The sequence below is a fragment of the Anarhichas minor genome, unplaced genomic scaffold (assembly GCF_050575085.1).
Source record: "Anarhichas minor isolate MPS153535 unplaced genomic scaffold, ASM5057508v1 ptg000058l, whole genome shotgun sequence".
Classification (NCBI taxonomy): Eukaryota; Metazoa; Chordata; class Actinopteri; order Perciformes; family Anarhichadidae; genus Anarhichas; species Anarhichas minor.
The window spans coordinates 4,483,917-4,502,614 of record NW_027466504.1 but is presented as its reverse complement, the minus strand read 5'-3'; the positions used below and the strand labels follow the sequence as shown (position 1 = coordinate 4,502,614).

At 39.3% G+C, this 18,698-nt stretch overlaps 1 protein-coding gene, 1 long non-coding RNA gene and 1 pseudogene across 2 annotated transcripts; 2 read left to right on the top strand and 1 right to left on the bottom strand.

Annotated features, from left to right (window-relative positions):
* Positions 1-453: 453 nt before the first annotated feature.
* Positions 454-2,076, top strand: LOC142933141 (stonustoxin subunit beta-like). The gene is made up of 2 exons (XM_076077286.1): positions 454-493; positions 1,511-2,076. The coding sequence occupies exons 1-2, from the start codon at positions 454-456 to the stop codon at positions 2,059-2,061; spliced, it is 591 nt and encodes a 196-aa protein (XP_075933401.1). The 3' UTR covers positions 2,062-2,076.
* Positions 2,077-6,892: 4,816 nt separating this feature from the next.
* On the top strand, positions 6,893-10,538 carry LOC142933243 (uncharacterized). Its single transcript, XR_012947552.1, has 3 exons — positions 6,893-7,457; positions 9,076-9,169; positions 10,188-10,538. It is a non-coding gene; the product is annotated as an uncharacterized LOC142933243 (long non-coding RNA).
* Positions 10,539-14,379: 3,841 nt separating this feature from the next.
* LOC142933097 (general transcription factor II-I repeat domain-containing protein 2B-like) lies at positions 14,380-16,627 on the bottom strand (annotated as a pseudogene).
* Positions 16,628-18,698: the final 2,071 nt, after the last annotated feature.

Genomic DNA, 18,698 nt, shown 5'->3' with positions numbered 1-18,698 from the left:
TAAATAATATTAAATATTGTGGACTTTTCCCTTCACCAGCTCACTTGGATCCCACGTTGCAAAACCTATTCGTATGGTTTCGGCATAGTCCTCTCCAATAAAATCCATAACAGGCTTCCAAACAGAGAAGAACCCATTTATGTCTCCTTGGAGAACATGTGTGAGCCTCTCCAATGGGAGTAGTTGTAGAACATTATAAAGCCAACTTGAAACAGATGGTTGTGCGCCGTCTAGCCAATACTGTAAGATTGATAACCGTGCACAGAATGATAGAAGACTAAGAATTCTCTTATATCTGTTTAATACTGGTGAGGCAGCGTCTAGGCCTAGGATGCATTGTACAGGATTGAGCTCAATAGGACACTGTATTATGGAGGATACTTGGTTACCAATTTCAACCCATAATGTATGAATTTCTGGACAGAGCCACATTAAATGCACATAGGTGCCTACATGCTGCTGACACCTTCCACATACATCTGTGTGGGGCTGAGTGAGCTCTCTCCATTACCTGCTGTAATTCTCCATTGAGTCCGCCTTCTGTTTCAGCTCACTGTTTTCTTTTTCAATGTGACTGATGCAGGTTTTTAAGTCCTCAACGTCGTCTTCGTTGCAGCTGACTCTTTGTTGTAGCAGTGATTTGGTGTTTACCTCTTATATTATATACATATACTGTGTATAAAACATCATAATTAATATCACCACCGTATTAATGGTTTCAGTAGAAGCATCAAGCCGTGATATTAAGTCTGTTTTACACTGGCTGATTGCGTCCATGAGCGACTGAAGGGAGACTTGACTTTGGTTTAGATGTCAGAGATTTCACAGGTAATCAGCTACTTGTTCACTAGTTTAAAGGTCGTACATCCGTTGGTTTGAACTTGTAGAGGTTCTATTAACAAACTGACTCCGCCCATGCAGTGCGACTCACGCACGTGCGACCACGACCCAGAACCGTCACAACTACTTTATAAGCTGATAATATGTCAGATGTTGTGTTTACAGCTTGTTTTCACTGAACCACAAGTGGACAAAGAAATCAAGTGATGCAGGTTTAAACATTTGATTTACTGACTGACTGGAAGAGGAAACTGAGTCTGAAATGGATGATGATTGTCAATATAATACTGATAATAATATATCATGAATAAGTGAACATAATGAGCTGTCGTCATGGGCCAATCAGAAGAAGCTCCACTGAAGTAAAAGAGTATGAGCTGATGAATAATAAGTGCTCCATGTGAACATGAATAACAAAGCTCTGTGTGTGAGAGCGATGTAATGTCCATGTTTCATGCTGCTCTGACCCCCCTCCTCCTTTCAGGGTGGAGCCTGCTGGAGTCCGATGGTTCAGACCAGGTCTGAGGAAGTGTAAGTGTGCTTTGAGTTTGATTCATGAAAACAAAGCATCTTCAAACTGTGACATCACTCATTCACATCTCTGATGTCATCATCAAACAGATGATAGATTAATAACTGCAGCTGTATTGTGTCTTGTTCTCTCCATCAGATTCCTGTGAACTCACACTCGACACAAACACAGTAAACAGAAACCTCAAACTGTCTGACAACAACAGGAAGGTGACACGTGTGAAGGAGGTTCACTCATATCCTGATCATCCAGACAGGTTTGATGTCTGTCCTCAGCTGCTGTGTAGAACTGGTCTGACTGGTCGCTGTTACTGGGAGGTCGAGTGGAGAGAAAGAGTTTCTGTATCAGTGAGTTACAGAGGAATCAGAAGGAGAGGAAACAGTGATGACTGTTTGTTTGGAGAGAATGATCAGTCCTGGAGTCTGTGGTGCTCTGATGATGGTTACTCTGTCTGTCACAATAAGACAAGAACACCCATCTCCTCCTCCTCCTCCTCCTCCTCCTCCTCTGGTAGAGTAGCAGTGTATGTGGACTGTCCTGCTGGCTCTCTGTCCTTCTACAGAGTCTCCTCTGACACACTGATCCACCTCCACACCTTCAACACCACATTCACTGAACCTCTTTATCCTGGCTTTGGGTTTGGGTTCTGGTTATGGTCTGGTTCCTCAGTGTCTCTGTGTTCTCTGTAGGAGGGAGAGTCTCCTCCTGCTAGAGAAACTTTCTCTCTGCTGACCAGATAGTTCAGTGTGTACAGGATCACACACAGCTGATGTGAGGTAGGAGAATGTGATTAGGAGTTTATCCTCAGGGTGGTGTTTGTAGTGTTCTCTCTCCAGTATGCTAGAGGTTGATGAAACAATACTCTGAACAGAGTGATGTAACTTCAACAACCTTACTCTCATTCTTGAAGGTCGTACATCTTATGTGTCCAAACAGAACATCATGTATTCCTTGGATTCCCCGGAGAGGTGTTTATTCTGTTTATTATTACAGAGGATTATAAAAACAGAATAATATGTTAAAATAATCATTCGATTTTTTTATATATACTGTATATATATATACACACACACATAAAATATAGCCTATATTCCATCAGAAAAATATTACAGCCAACAATCATCTTTTTGGAATTCATTAAATGTGTGTGTAAGTGTGTGTGTGTGTGTGTGTGTGCATATGTATGTGTGTAGGTGTATATGTGTATAAATAAAATGTAGTAAATAAAAGTTGTATCTGATGAACTTTAACTGAGCTCTGTGACTTTCCAACAATACGTGTTAATAACAGTGACTCTAACATGATAAAGGTGATTGTTTGTTCACTATATGATCAGTATTTAGTACATTGTGTGTAGAATGATGGATTTGGGACACAGACTGTGGTGTTGTTCATCCAGCAGGGGGCGTCCTCTCACTGCACATCAAGTCTCAGAGTCCTGAACAACTGAACAAGTTTGGACTAAAGAGTCAAACTAATTATTATCTTTAATTAAATTTAACAAGGAAATAAACTGACGCATTCAGTCGTTAGATTTAATTAGATTTTAATCTTAAAGAAATAAATAAACTGTGACTGAGTGTGTGTTGGAGGTTATATACACATGTAGTATACATGTGTGTGACATTTTCTTTATTAAAATCACCATTTCTTCATCCTTCTGCTCCCCGTGTCTCTGTGTTTGGGTCCATCTCCTGCTACCTTTTTGCCTTAACTTGACAGAAGGAACCAACCGAAAATATGGACTCAGCAGATGGATGGTTTAAAGAGGAGCTCTATAACCTGAGTTATTCCCTCTTTTGTTTTCATGGAGCGTGGAGGAGATCTGTGTTGAGATTGGTGAGCAGGAAGACATCAGCAATGTTATGAATGGCAGTGGTGGGCCGTTAGGGCCTAAACAGAATCACAAAGTTATAGCTATTTTATTATTTAATCATTTTTCATAAATACACTACATGTATTCTAATTATTTTTCCCATTATCTTATTTTCTCATTGCACAGCTACTGTCCTCCTCTGTTGCTCTGCTTCCAGCCTGCAGCGCTGCTTCCAGTGCAGCTTGTTTTAAGGAGAGCTTTTATCCAATCAGATTTCACCTCGATGTCTCGAAAAGGTTCAAAGTTGCTTCATGTTAACAGAAGAATTGTTAGAATCTCATAGTTTGTTAAAAAAAAAGGTTCAAATAGTTGTTAAATATTGTGTAAATATCAAATAATCTTATATTTCCTCTTTCTGAATTCCCTGAAAAGAAATGTTAGAATATTATTCATTTGAACAAACAACTCATATAATCAATGACTAATAAATCATAAAGCTGTGAGCTGCAGCAGCTTAACAGAAGTTAGAGAACAGGAGAGTCAGAAGGTGTTAATAGATCTCGGTCTGTTCACATCCACACAGTCCTGACAAGAGCTCTAATTAGGCCACAAGTGGAAGCAGCTGTGTGGGTGAACCAGGCTTCACTAAAGAAAACCAAAGGCTCAGATATTATCAACATATTACCAGTCGAACAAGTTCAGAATACAGAAACAAAAGGTTAAAGGGCTTTTTAAACCTCATCACACCTCAATGTAAGTGTCACAGAAACGTTGGAGAGAAAAGTAGTCCCAAACCAGACACTTTTCTCTCTTTTATTATTCAAATAAAGAAAATGTGTCCACATTGTGATCCACTTTTCAGCTGCTCAGTATGATGTATTGAGTCACCGTATATTGTTACATCCCCAGTGAAATATGTTCCATATACTGTCGTTGTTGACTGTCACAACAGGCCGAACGTTGTAGGATAAACTGGATATCTTAGAGAAATAGAGCAAAGAGGAAATCCTGCTTAAGTCATTTATTGTATTAATGACATTTCAATCAGTCAACAAAGGTCACCTTCCCTTGTTTCCCTCATTATTTGGAGAAGATACGCTCCTTCAGGACGTCGTAGCAGACCTCCACCACCTGAGGGCGCAGCAGAACAAGACGTGTTAGGGAAGACAACTGTAGTCCTGACTCTCCTCTTTCTGATGTACATGTATATCTCCAAATTTGGTGATTATTTTTAAATTAGATGGCTGCATAATATCTGAGAGATTGGCATTATTTTTATTCAAAAAGAGAAAGAAAGATTTTAGGAGAAATCTACAGAAATAAATCACAAAGTGCAGTAAAATAAACACCTTTATGTGTATTTTGGATGCTTATTTTCGCTTCAAAGAAAGAAAAGGGCTGCAGGGAGTCGCAAAACAATATCAATAATTATACAACATATTTACATTTACAAATGCATAATTGATTGATACATATAAAAATGTATTATTAATGATGTGTTTACATTTATAATTACAGTTGACGGACACATTCTGCTGATGGCATATTAGAAATTGAGAAACTTAAGACCCTTTATTAATGACTTACTAACATTTCAACAGACTGGATGACATTTTTATAGTGAGAGAAACACAAGCATTTAGTTAGCCCTTCATAAAGGGTGACTTATCAAAACGTTACAGGTAAGTAAAGGTGTCTGCTGGCAAACTAAAATAAAAAGGATTCAAAAAATTAAATAAAAGTGTGACGAGAAAATGTGATTCAAAGTTACACAAACTGATAGGATCTCTAATATCAATCTGTTTTATGTGAATTCCTGTGTACAAAACCAAGACTGATCTGATGACTGCAGACAATGATGGAATGTAATGAATAATCACCAAATCTCCACAAAATATAAAAATAAGTATTTAGATTCAGAACTTAACCAGACTTTGTAACATTTGAATCTTTCCTTTCATGAAGAATTTCCACTTCAGATATTATTCAAAATATGTCCAGTTACTCAGATAAATAAAATTCCTACTTTCACTTAATGACTAATGCAGGCTTGATCATTTCAAACATAGATTCAAAGATCATATTTCCTACAAATACATGGCTAGACACTGAGACACTAATCCATCATACTGCTATACGTCAGTATGATCAACACTACCTTTAGTTCAGACTAGTGGGAGGAAGAAGAGCTCTCTTTGGTCGATAGAGTTCAGCATCACAGTCAGCGAATGGAAATACTTTTGAGACACTTGTAAAATGTGAACAGAAGGCCAGCTTTAATTTATCAGACATGCGGTTAATACACAGCTATGTTTTTGTGTCTCCCCTCATTTGTGGCGAGGAAGAAATCGTTCTTATTCTCAAGAAAGTGTCAAAAAATTTTTTTACTAAATAATGTCAATTAATTAAAAATATATGAGGTAAAGTAAATGATTGCATAAATATTCACCCCCTTCAGGTCAGTATTTAGTAAATGCACCTTTGGCTGCAATCACAGCACTGAGTGTGTGTGTGGATGTGTCTCACTCAGGCTGGCACATCTGGACACTAAGATTTTTCTCTATTCTTCTTCAAAACAGCTCAAGCTCTGTCAGGTTGCTCAGGGATCGGGCGTGATCAGCTCTTTTCAAGTCCAGCCACAAATTCTGGATTGGATTGAGGTCTGGGCTTTGACTTCCACTCCAGAACATTCACCTTGTGGTCTTTGAACCATTCTGTGGAGCTTTTGCTGTATGCTTGGGGTTGTTGTCTTGCTGGAGAATAAATCTTCTCCCAAGTCGTAGTTCTCTTGCAGACTGAGTCAGATTATCCTCCAGGATTTGGCGATATCTTTCTGCATTCATGTTCCCCTCTACCTTTACAAGCCTTCCAGGGCCTGCTGCTGAGAAGCATCCCCAGAGCATGATGCTGCCACCACCATGCTTCATGGTGGAGATGGTGTGTTTGTGGTGATGTGCAGTGTTTGGTGTTAACCAAACATAGCGTCTAGTCTGGTGGCCAAAAAGCTAAATTTTTGTCTTATCAAAGAACCTTCTTCCAATTGACATTGGAGTCTCCCACATGCCTTTGAGTGAACTCCAGGCAAGATTTCATGTGAGCTTTTTCTAAAGTGTCTTTCTCTTTGCCACTCTCCCATACAGCTTCGACTGGTGAAGAACCCGGGCAACAGTTGCTGTATGTACAGTCTCTCCCATCTGAGTCACTGAAGCTTTGAACTCCTTCAGAGTGGTCCTAGGTGTCTTGGTGTTCTCCCTCATCAGTCCTCTTCTTGCCCGGTCACTCAGTGTGTGAGGACGGCCAGCTCTAGGAGATTTAAACAAGTGCCATACTCCTTCCATTTCTTAATGATGGACTGAACTGAACTCTGTGGGATGTCCAGTGAGTTGGAAATCTTTTTGTAGCCATCTCCTGACGTACACTTTTCAATGATCTTTTCTCTGAGTAGCTTGGAGTGTTCTTTTGTCTTCATGTTGCAATTGTAGCAGGAATACTGATGAACCAGAGACTGGACCTCCCAGACACAGGTGTGTTTATACTACAATCACTTGACACACATCAACTGCACTCAGGTCATCTCCATTTCACTACGTGTGACACTGCTGGCATCAACTAGCTGGACTTCTGTTGAATTAGGTCAGTCACTTTAAAGGGGGTGAATATTTATGCAAACACTTATTTTACACTATATACGTATATCTTTAATTAATTGACATTAGTTTGTAAAAATCTGTTTTCACATTGACATGAAAGAAGCTTTTTATTGACCATGATTTCATGTATAAAAGCAACAAAAGGGGAAAACATCCAAGGGGGTGAATACTTATGCAAGGCACTGTATGTATATATATACTGTGTATATATATATATATATATATCAGACTACATCACACTGAAGGAATCGTCCTGTATGATGAACTACTACCTGATAATACTTCTGTATTCTTTTATGTGAAACATGCAGTACTTTTCCTCGTACTGCAGTACACTGTAGTTTCCTGAAGTAAAGAGTTGTCGTTGCCTCATCGTGTTGCTGTTGCTTCACACTCACAGCGTCAATCAGCTGTTGTCTCTCTGTCAGTCACGTGTCTCAGAACACAAACAGGAAGTGAACTCACCTGCAGCAGATACAAATGTTTGATGATTGAATCTCTGATGGTTTATTTAAAGTCTGTCCTCCGGGTTCTCTACTTCTTGTTTCCTGCTCCTCTGACGACACCAGCTCTCCACCAATCACGGCTTCTCGGAGGCGGGCTCTTGTGGTGCCTTCAGGTGCTGTAGGAAATGTCTTATATTAACGTTTTTTGTGGAATAAAATATTTCCCTTTACAAATTTACAAATCAAACACACTAAAGCAGGGGTCTTCAACGTTTTTCAGGCCAAGGACCCCCAAACTGAGAGAGAGATGGAGCAGGGACCCCCGACTATATATATTGTATAAAATTGTGTTTTATATTAAACTAGGCCTAGTACCATGAATACCTCTTTATTGTGCATTCAATACTAAGCTTTTCAAATAATACACAGGTTCATACATTCATGTTTTTATTTTAAACATGTGCAAGGTACAGTGAGTAGGGAGGCCGTGCCACTGCCATTCATAAACATACCTTGACAACTGATACCAATGCCAATATCAACATTGTCTGTCAATTGCATGATAATCATGCAAACAAGCTATTCAAATTGACGTTTTCATTTTAAACATAAATGTGGAAATGAAAATGAGTGATGGCCTATTAGTGCCACTGCCATGCATAAACATACCTGTTATCTTACATACAATACTGAACTATTAAAATAATGGAAAGATTCATGTTTAGAAAAAGAAAAATGTAATTGTCTAATCAACCACAAATTTCGCGGATCCCCTGCAGTACCGCCGCGGACCCCCTAGGGGTCGTGGACGCCCTGTTGAAGACCTCTGCACTAAAGTGACAATATGTTTAAAACAATATGAAACAAAATACGTTTTTACATGAAATATCAATAAAATAAAATTTGATTTCATTTATTTTAATTAATTCTGTTATTGATTACTTTCATTTTATATTTTTTAAGACTATCTATTCTTCTGTAATCTGAACACTGATCTTTTATATGTTTTATCTTCTTCTTGTGAACTAATTTTTCTTTTCTTTTTTTTCTTTTAAAAGCATCACATTTAAAAGATTTCACACTTTGTGTTGAAAGAAAAAGAAAATCTGGCTTCATTTAAATAGTTTATTACTAAATAGTAAACTCTGAGTGTCTCCACTCATCATATCATGTCACATCATCACTGTTATAAAACGGTTGTAAAACTGTTATATGATGAATTAAAGGGGGCTGTCTTTGAATGAGTCTATAATTTAGTTACACATATAAATATGACTTTATGCTTCAGTTTAAGTGAGCGATTGGTCTCGCTGTCAATCAAAATATCTACAGCTCTGATCCAGATGAACAAGATGAACAAAATGAACTCTTTGTGTCGGTATCGAGATGGAAGCATCTCTTTTGGTCGTGTTCTATTCTTTCTGTTGGGAAATGAGGCTTTACTAAATTCACTGAGTTATCTAATAACTGATCACAGTTGACCTTTGACCCCATGCAGTCAGAAAAGTTAGTCACATATCTGATTTGAGTAAAATATACTTTAAGTACATCTAAAAATGTATTATTGATTTTATATGTCAGATATTTTCTTAATTCATGAATAAAGAACAAAGAATCTATATAGATTTTCTTTGTGTGCACCTAATGATGATTTTTTATCGCTTAATCTAATGATTGTTAAGTAATCAATTATGTAATTATCATATTTGTATGTCCTGATTTATATCATATGTAATTAGTAATATACCCAAAATAAATATTAAAACTTGTCTGATTAATATTTCAACATAGCGCATTATCTGACCATGAACTCCAGACCCTCCAGATGATGAAGGTCTTCATCACCAAGAGAAGAACATTTATCTGGATGCACCATGTTCAGCAGGTACTTTGTGACTTCTGGAGAAATCAAGAGATTGTTGATCAAATATCACTGCAAAGTAGCACATTGTTAGTAGAAGAAGAAAAGACTCATGGACACTTTGAGTTAAAATACGGAGACTTTTTTATTTCACTTCATATATAGTATTGCTAATAACACATCTATGTTCATTTAGAGATAAGAGAGGGTTGTAATATAGTGAGACTTGCTCTCTTCGGGGAATCCAAGGAATACATGATGTTCTGTTTGGTCACATAAAATGTACGACCTTCAAGAATGAGAGTAAGGTTGTTGAAGTTACATCACTCTGTTCAGAGTATTGTTTCATCAACCTCTAGCATACTGGAGAGAGAACACTACAAACACCACCCTTAGGATAAACTCCTACCCACATTCCAGTGGTGGGGCGTCAGGGTCAGCAAAGCCTTCTCTGCTGGCCTAAACAGAATCACAAATTTATAGCTATTATATAATTTAATAATTTTTCATAAATACACTACACGTATTCTAATTATTTTTCCCATTAGCTTATTATCTCATTACATAGTTACTGTCTTCCTCAGTTGCCCTGCTTACAGCTTGTTTTAAGGAGAGCTTTTATCCAATCAGATTTCGCCCCTATGCTGTCTCTAGGTAAGAAGAGAGGCCCGAGGCCTGCAGGAAACCCTTTGCAGTTTAAGTAAATGGGGAAGATATTGTTGATTGTCGTAGTCTTCAACCAATCAGATTTTTAGTTTGACATGTTGGACGTATTCTTTGACGTGCCAAAGCTTCTGAATGGCCGAGCCGAGTACGTCAGCATTAACGAGCAGCTCAGCAATAACGTGTGGCGTGATTGGTCAGTGGGCTAGCGTGACTGTTGTGACGCTGAAGCAGCTAGCAGAAGTTAGTAGTAGTAGTAAGAGTTCAAGTTGAAAGATATGTAAGAAGTTATGACATTGACATGACATTTTTAGCGTTTTGCTTGGTGTAGATTCTTTTATTTACCTAGCTTTGTTTTTTTAACACTCAATGGCTGAAGGAGGAGGAGAAACGGATTTCTTGAGAAGGACATTTCAAGAAAAGCTGGAGATCAGCCCTAACCCAGCCAGGAAAAGGATTTGTGCGCCACTTTCAGTCCAGGAACTACGAACGGTATTTCTGGCTGACAGCGTCGGAGAAGCGTTGCACATTTTATGGCTATGAATGCGTTTTATTTGCGACTGAGCGTCTTGGTGTTTGGAGCTACGCTGGATTTGCTCACCTGAGGTGGCTAACCAAGGCAGCAACACGACACCATAGCACGGCAGGACACTTACAAGCTACGGTGCTTTTGAAAACCTTTTCAACCCGAGTGCATCTACAACTCAACGAACACGTTCGCAAGAGGACCTCTGGCTAGAACTGTACCGCACTGATGTTCTGTACAACCGCGGTATTAAACTCTTTGTAATCAAAGAAAGGAGGATGGACTTTGTATTTAAATAGTTAACAGCAGCTTTGATAAGTGAACTGCTTTTGTTGTTTTACATCTGCAGTAGCGTTACTACTGAGTTCATTTTTCTATGGTGTCATTTTTATGATATGGTTAATATTGTTCCCTCTGATGTGAATACTTTTTGAATGGCCCGTGCTCTTCAGTGTGCGGTGGAATATACGTGTTTTAGCGCCGCAGGTTTGCTGGATTGATTTGTTGCTTTGTTGTCATATTATATATGTGACTGGTTCTTGTGAGTTTGTTCTTGTCATTGTGTTAATTACATTGATTTTGACTATAACCATCCCGTCATGCGCGTATTCATGTTTCTGCAATCTGCAGCTGGTGTATTTGTGGGTGTTGAGCTTCATGTAACATTTTATTTCACTTGTCAAATGTTGCAGTGTTATGTGAATATGCTTTGCACTCAAGGTACTGTTATCAGTGTAATGCACAATATGAGCTGTTTCAATGGCTGTTTGTGTATATTTAGTTCATCTGATTTTAAATGCATGTTAGAAATGATTAAACCTGTTTTCATTAAGTTGAAACCAGATGTTTTATAAAATAATTGTAATATAACATCTGAGAATAATATTTGAGGAATAAACTCAAATGTTTTGATTTTTAATGGAGGTTTGGAGCTGTATGATATATTCACACAACACATTATCTTTGTTTACCTAAACTCATCAAACCAACTTGTTTCGAGAAGTTGTAAGCACACTTCCCAGCATGCATTGTGTGTGGCTTAAAATTCTCCACAGAACCTCGTTCACACGAATTGGGGAAAGTTATGATGAGAGTTTTTTATGGATCTTTTTCTACAAGTGTCTCAGATGAGTCACATGGCCCTCTCTATGATTAGAATTAAAACAGTAAAAACCATTACCCACTGATCCAGGTGTGGATGTGCTGGATTAAATAGCTATGGTTCATTATATTGTAATACCAATTGCTTACATAAAATAATTGTCACTGAAATCTGAACATAACTGTTAAATGAGTCTCAAAACTCACCTGAAATTCACAAAAGAATGATTAACTGACAGAATATTTGATATATTCGTAGAAGTTAGAACGAAATCTAGAACTTCTTAAACAGATTTCAAACAATGTTAGTTTACTAAAATACCTCGTTGTGTTCACCTTGAAAACTAATATTTCTCTTACAGTTTGTGACATTTGGTTTCACTGTTGATATTTAGAGCTGCCTTTAAGAAATGTAGGATTATCTATGAGAGGTGAAAAGTGTCAAAATACCATAAATTGTAAAAAAAGAAAACAGAAAAAAAGAAATCAATTCAAATCAAATGATATATAAACTTTATTATTATTATTACCATTTCTTCTATCTGAATACTCTGACAAGACAAAATAAAATATTACTAATTTGAACTTGTTTGTGAGTGTTAATAAACAGTGTCGGGCATTTTGACACATAACATAATGGGTGTTATTTTTTCCTCAATAAAAAGAGAGTTAATAAATCATTAAGATGTGAATCGTACCACCTTAACAGAAGTAACACACCAGGAGAGTCAGAAGGTGTAAAGAGAGCTCAGTCAGTACACATCTACAAAGTCCTGACAAGAGGCCTAATTAGACAACAAATGAAAGTAGCTGTGTGGTTGAACCAGACTTCACTAAATAAACCAAATAAATAAATAAATAGTAACAATATTAAAATACCCTATTCATAAGCTATTCACAACCTACTAGAACATAAAGAGTCGATTCGCTTCATTAAAACAAAAAGTACGACAGGAGCCAGAAAAAAAAAAAGGGATGTAATGCAAGGCTACTAGAAATGTTCTTGATACAATAAGAGACAAGTTCTGGCCAATGAAATTACATAGCAATGCTTGATTCCAAAGCACGTTCACTTATTTCAAGAATTTTTGAGCAAAACATGTCAAAACAAGAGAGATTAAGGCCCCCAACACTACTTTGGCTCCCTGTAAGAGCTCACATCCAGTGTAAGACTCTGGTGCTAGCCTACAGGGCAGTGAAAGGAACAGCTCCTTCCTATCTCCAGGCCATGGTCAAGCCCTACACCCCCGCCCGACCTCTTCGCTCTGCTGCCTCGGGGCGATTGGTTGCCCCGTCGCTCAGAGGTCCCTGCGGCCGATCGACCCGGTCACGGCTGTTTTCTAATTGTATTCATATTAGTTTGTTTCTGTACTGTACTTTTGCTCAAACAGAGCTTGATGAATGGGCAAAAAAATACGTGATTTGACAATCAGTTGACGCTATGAAAATACTTGGTATTTTTCGAGGACACCCCTTCTTTAAAGTCAGGATGACAGGAAGTAAAGGGGAAATAGAGGCCAAATGACACTCGACACTTGACTCAGGCCGATGCTATCCAACATGTGAGTCAAGATCTCGAGCCAGGACCAGGCACATTTCAGATCTGTCTCATTTTAGAATTCCCAACTTTAAACAGACCCATGGGTCCCCTTCATGTCCCAATACGAGCTGCTGTCCCGGGCCCATTGTTGTATCATTGTCATTGAGTGAAACTGTGTGTATGATAGGTGATAATGAACAGACTTTTACGGGGCTGACATATAAAGACAGACAGCTGTCCATATTGTCTTCAGAGATTTCAGTTAGCCTAACCTTCTTGTCTTTCGACTGTGGGGCACCCAGCATAACCTTTCCTTCTGTCTTGCGAAAGAAAATTTCAGTTTAGCAAGCACTCGACAGTCAGTCTTAAAACAACACTCATGTAGCTACCAAACAACTACATGAAACACTAAATAATCTATAAAAATGTTCAGTACACATTGGTCCCCACTTCATATGTCATATTTGGTGCACTTTACATGTCACTAACCTGAGAAAAACAGGAAATGACTAAACGTGTGGCTTCCCTCATGTAACGTATTCTCCAGCTATGAGAATACGCTGCATGCGTACATACAAGTCCCTTGTCGCGAGCTGAAACCACAGCGCTGAACTGCTACCTGGGCATAGATAGGAATACACTTCTGAGGAAGTTTTATTATGATTAGCAAAATCACAGAAATTCGTTCTGTCAAATAAACAAAAAATGTGACGATACATTTTGTGTGCGTCACAAGGACGGAACTAGTGTTCAGGGATCACCTCATCCACAAGAACCTTGATTTAAAATGTATTTTCTTGGTCTTCCTCTTGGTCCGTGATTCACTGTAAAGACTCATTGATCAGCAGCTCATTTCTATACATCAACATTCATAAGGTGCTTTGCATTGACCATTAATGGTTGAGTGTGTGCGTGTAGAGGGAGGGATGTGAGGCTGAACCAGCTGCTCACATTTACAGCTTGATTTGAGATTTAAAACAGGAAATAGCTCACTAACAGGAGTACACTAGGTTTTATAAATCATAATATTTTTTAGCGTATGTACAATTCAACGTATGCAAACATTCAGTGTGGATCCTACACTCTGGTTCATAAATGAGACCTCTGGTCTTCCCCGACCGTCTCCTCACCTGCAGCTCATCCTCTCATTAGTCCCTCAGTATTGTTACAAGTCTACTTTCACTCTGTCCTTGTCAGATTGACTTGTATGTTTCTGTCAAACTCTCCAGTGTTTCCTAGTCCGTGTTATCTGATCTGCCTGTTCTGACCCTGCTTGTCTGCTTCTTGGACTTTGGATTTTCTACCTGAACCTTTTCAGATTTGGTATCCTGAGTGACTGATCTCCCTGTTTTGATCTCACCCGACCTGATAAGTAAACTGAACTTTCCTTCAACTGTCTCATTGTCAGGCTTTTTGATTCAAGTCTGCCTGAACCAGTGAAAGTTACACAAAACAACACAGAGACTCAAAACAACTGTATAAGAGACTGAAAGTGACTACAAAGAGATAAAAGCTACAGAAGGAGGCTAAACTAAAGTCGTTGTATCTTGCTCCTATGAAGGAGAGGTGGTGAGGTATTTTAGGTGCCGATTGTCTCATAATCCAACTGTGATTATATTTACTGTTCAACCAAGTTTGGTACTAAAAAAAGATCTATGACCCTTAGCTTTTGAGGTCAACAGTGGTCTGACCTCGGCCTTGATCAAGTGATCTTTTCTAAAAGCTGCAGTCATTCTGGGGTCCTATAGTATCAGAGTTCCTCATATTATTAAGGAAGTCTGTTTTGTTCACTCTGCCTGATTCTGAAATAAAATAAACTCCGTATAACAATATGAGACTCCAGTGAAATGAAACCAAAATACCTTTCTATCTCAAACATTTGTGTTTCATTTTGATTATGTTATTTATAAAATATATATGTGTCTGTTCTGATGTGGACAGATCATCACCTTTACTCTCTTATTCACTAATAGAGAAAACACCCAATGTCCCCCGTTGGGAGTGGACACTTCGACAGGATTCAAAGCAACACCTGTCCATGTTACTGGTAGCTCTGGAGAGTCCTGGCACCAGGTGGTTCCTGCACCTTACATCACGAGCGGTTACCAGACCTGCCCATGGCTCTGCATCAAGCAGAGGGCTCCATCCTCTCATGCCAGATTCTGGGGCAACACCTCATGGTCTGGAGGTTTCAGGGATGATATTGAGCGACCTGGGTCTACCACCCCCTATTGTCTAGACCAGGGGTGGGCAATTATTTTTCCCAAGGGGCCACATGAGAAACAGGGACTGTTGTGGAGGGCCGGACCAATAGACTGAACTCAATCCTGCTCAATATTATTCCACCTCTTTATAACAAGCAGTACATTGTATGGTTTTGATGAGCTGTGAGTGGTAAGAGTAAATGTTGTGATCAGTGGTGGAATGTAACTAAGTATATTTGCTTAACTATACTTATGACAAATTCAAGGTACTTTACTTGAGTATTTCTATTTTATTCAACTTTGTACTTCCACTCCACTACATCTCAGAGGGAAATATTGTACTTTTTACTCCACTACATTTGTCTGCCAGCTTTAGTTACTAGTTACTTTGCACATTATAATTTGTCAAACCTTTCCTAACTACCCAAACTGAACAACAGAGTATAAAGGAGTTAAAATGAGCTCCACCTTAAACATCTGCAGCAGGAATAATCCAAACCACATATACATTTGTAATATCCATATATAATAGTAGAACACTGACGGGGATCATGTTTTTGCATAATTATGGGAGCATTATCCACACTGCACGTGAAGGGAGAAGAAATCATGTGCATTTCACTCTCAACTGTTTTGAAGTCTTGAAAACTCACCATGCAGTGGCCCTAACATGGATGATACCTGTGGAGATGTTCAACTGATGGTGTGGCTTCTTTCAGGGTGTGCAGGTGGGTGAGAGTGTTACCTGCATCTGGCTTGAAAGAAACTGCAACTTTGTCATGAAAGCCTTCACCAGGCTGTACATGTGATGTGCAAAGAGGCCCTTGCCTTGCAGTTTGGTATTCAGATCATTCATTAGTGCAGTCACATCAACAGCAAATGCAAAATCTCTCATCCAGTTTACATCAGAGAGCTCTGGGATGTCCTCGCCTTTCTTCTCACAAAACTCTTGAATCTCTGCTCTCAGGTCCCGAACTCTTAACTCTTTGAAGCACTTTGCCCAGGCTGAGCCACCTGCCAGCTGTGTGTTAGCCTATGTCACTGTGTTCAGTCTCATGCTCCTCCAAGAGTGCAACAAACTGTCTGTGATTCAATGCTCTTGCCCTGATGACGTTAACTATTTTAGTTACAACATCAATAACATGGTTAAGTTTGAGCACATTCTGATGTTTAATGCAATGCAAAAATACACATTTCAGTTCTGGGTTTATTTCAGTCACTTTATCTTGCATCCGCTTTAAAAGTCCGACATTTCTCCCCGTCAGATTTGGACAACCATCAGTTGTGACACGTGCCAGTTTGTCCCATTTCAGTCCCAGCTTGTGGAAGCATGCATCTACCTCCGTGAACAAATCACTCCCCGTCGTCGTCCTTTTCATTGACTGCATTGCTGCCAGCTCCTCTGTAATCTCGTACAAAGGTGAGTAACTGGGCTGTGTCGCGGACATCGCAGCTCTCGTCCAGAGCCAAGGCGAACAATTCGAAATTATCTGTTTTTTTTGCAGCTGAAGCTCCAGATTTCCCGCGATGCCCTCGATCCTCCTCGTTACGGTGCACTTGGAGTCAATTTTGTGGGATATCACAAAGCTGGTCTTGGCGGCTGCATCCCTGATGTGTGAAGCTGGATGTGTAAAAAGTAGTGATGTGTCGGTCGCGAACGAAACGGCTCTGAGAGCCGGCTCTTTGACGTGAACGACGGGAGCCGGCTCCTGATTGGGAGCCGCTTTGTTTTTTGTTTTTTTGTTTTTTTTGTTTCTCTCTCTCTCTCTCTCTCTCTCTCTCTCTCTCTCTCTCTCTCTCTCTCTCTCTCTCTCAAGCCGCATTTGATTGGTCAATATGTGTGGTGTCGTCTCTGTACCTGCGCTGAGCAGAGGGGGGAGGGGCGGGAGTTACACACACAGCACACAGCAAGCACACGAACAGGAGGGAGGGAGACGAGTCACGAGAGAGAAAGAGAGCAACGGACTGGAAAGGTAAAAAAAAAAAGTTGAGAAAATGAGTGTCAACAGGAAACGCAGCAAAATCTGGACACATTTCAATGACATTGACCAAACTAAGGCAGAATGTAGAGTCTGCAAGACTCAAATCTCATATCGAGCTGGCTCCACAAACAACCTGCACAGCCACATGAGAACTGTTCATCCATCAGTGCAATTGAAAGAAAAAAGACAAGCAAGTGAACCTGATATTAATGAAGGTGCCGGTATGTCTACTGCAACTGTTGCTGCAACTGCAGTGTCTACAGCATCTGTAAGCTTCTGTATGTTGTTTCACTTAAATTTGTTAAGTATTAAAAAGCTAAAAGTTTAAAATAGTTAAAAGATTGTTAAGTTCATTTGTAAATAGTTAAACGTTTGTTTTTGCACTTTCTAATTAATTTTTTTTATCACTCTGTAGAGTGTATAAATAAAAGTGTATTTATATAATAAACATTTGATATAGTGCATGTTTTTTTTACATTAGTAATTCATATTGCGCATAATTTTACATTATTGTTGGTAATAAATTAATTTAAGCACCAAAAAATCTGAAGAGACATTTGGGAGCCGAAAGAGCCGGCTCTTTTTAGTGAGCCGAGCCAAAAGAGCCGGTTCTCTAAAAAGAGCCGGAATTCCCATCACTAGTAAAAAGGCCTTGTTGCTTTTGCAGCTTAGCTAGCAAAGCCTCAGACGTCCGTTCCCGCTCTGCATCCGTCAATCTTTCGTATTTCTCCACGTGTTTCCTCTCGTAATGACGATTCAAATTGTAATCCTTAAACACTGCGACTTGTTCTCCACAAACTAAGCACACGGCTTTACCTTTGACTTCAGTAAAGAAACACTTTAAAGTCCATGTTTTGTTAAAAACTCTACACTCTGTGTCAGTCTTTCTTTTTTTAACACAGGCTGGCATTTTTGAGGGCTAACAGCTAACTCACATCTCCCGTAAACTCAGTTCGGCAACACATTGCAGTGACGCTGCTGCTCACACACATTCACTAACGTACTTAAATTGAGAAGAAAAAAAATAACAAAAGTCGCCTTCAAAATAAAAGCAATGCAGCTCTATTCTGTGCATGATGTACACTTATTTACGTTTTATTCCTAATTTCCCAATGATCTCCCGCGGGCCGGATGTGGCCCGCGGGCCGTACAATGCCCAGGTCTGGTCTAGACATATCAAAATGCACATAACCCCCCCTGTAAGAGGCTTACTTGACTTGTTTGTGGTTGACTGGTGCAAGATCAAGGGCCTCGCTCCACCTTCCTGCTCCCTTGAGGATATCTTGTCTTTCCTGCAGGTTGTCGTTGACAGTGGTCGTGCTGTATCCACCTTGGGGGTGTTTGCTGCAGGAATTACAGTTTGTGTTCTATATTCGGTCAAATTTTGCAGCATGCAAGCCAGCATGCTTTCCTGACTATTCTGACCCACAATCCTTTGCACAGCAGATATTTGAGCAAGAGGGTCAAAGTTCAAGGTGCCATGTTATAAGGAAGCAGTATGTCCCAGTTGAATGCAGACTGCATGCATCAGTATGTA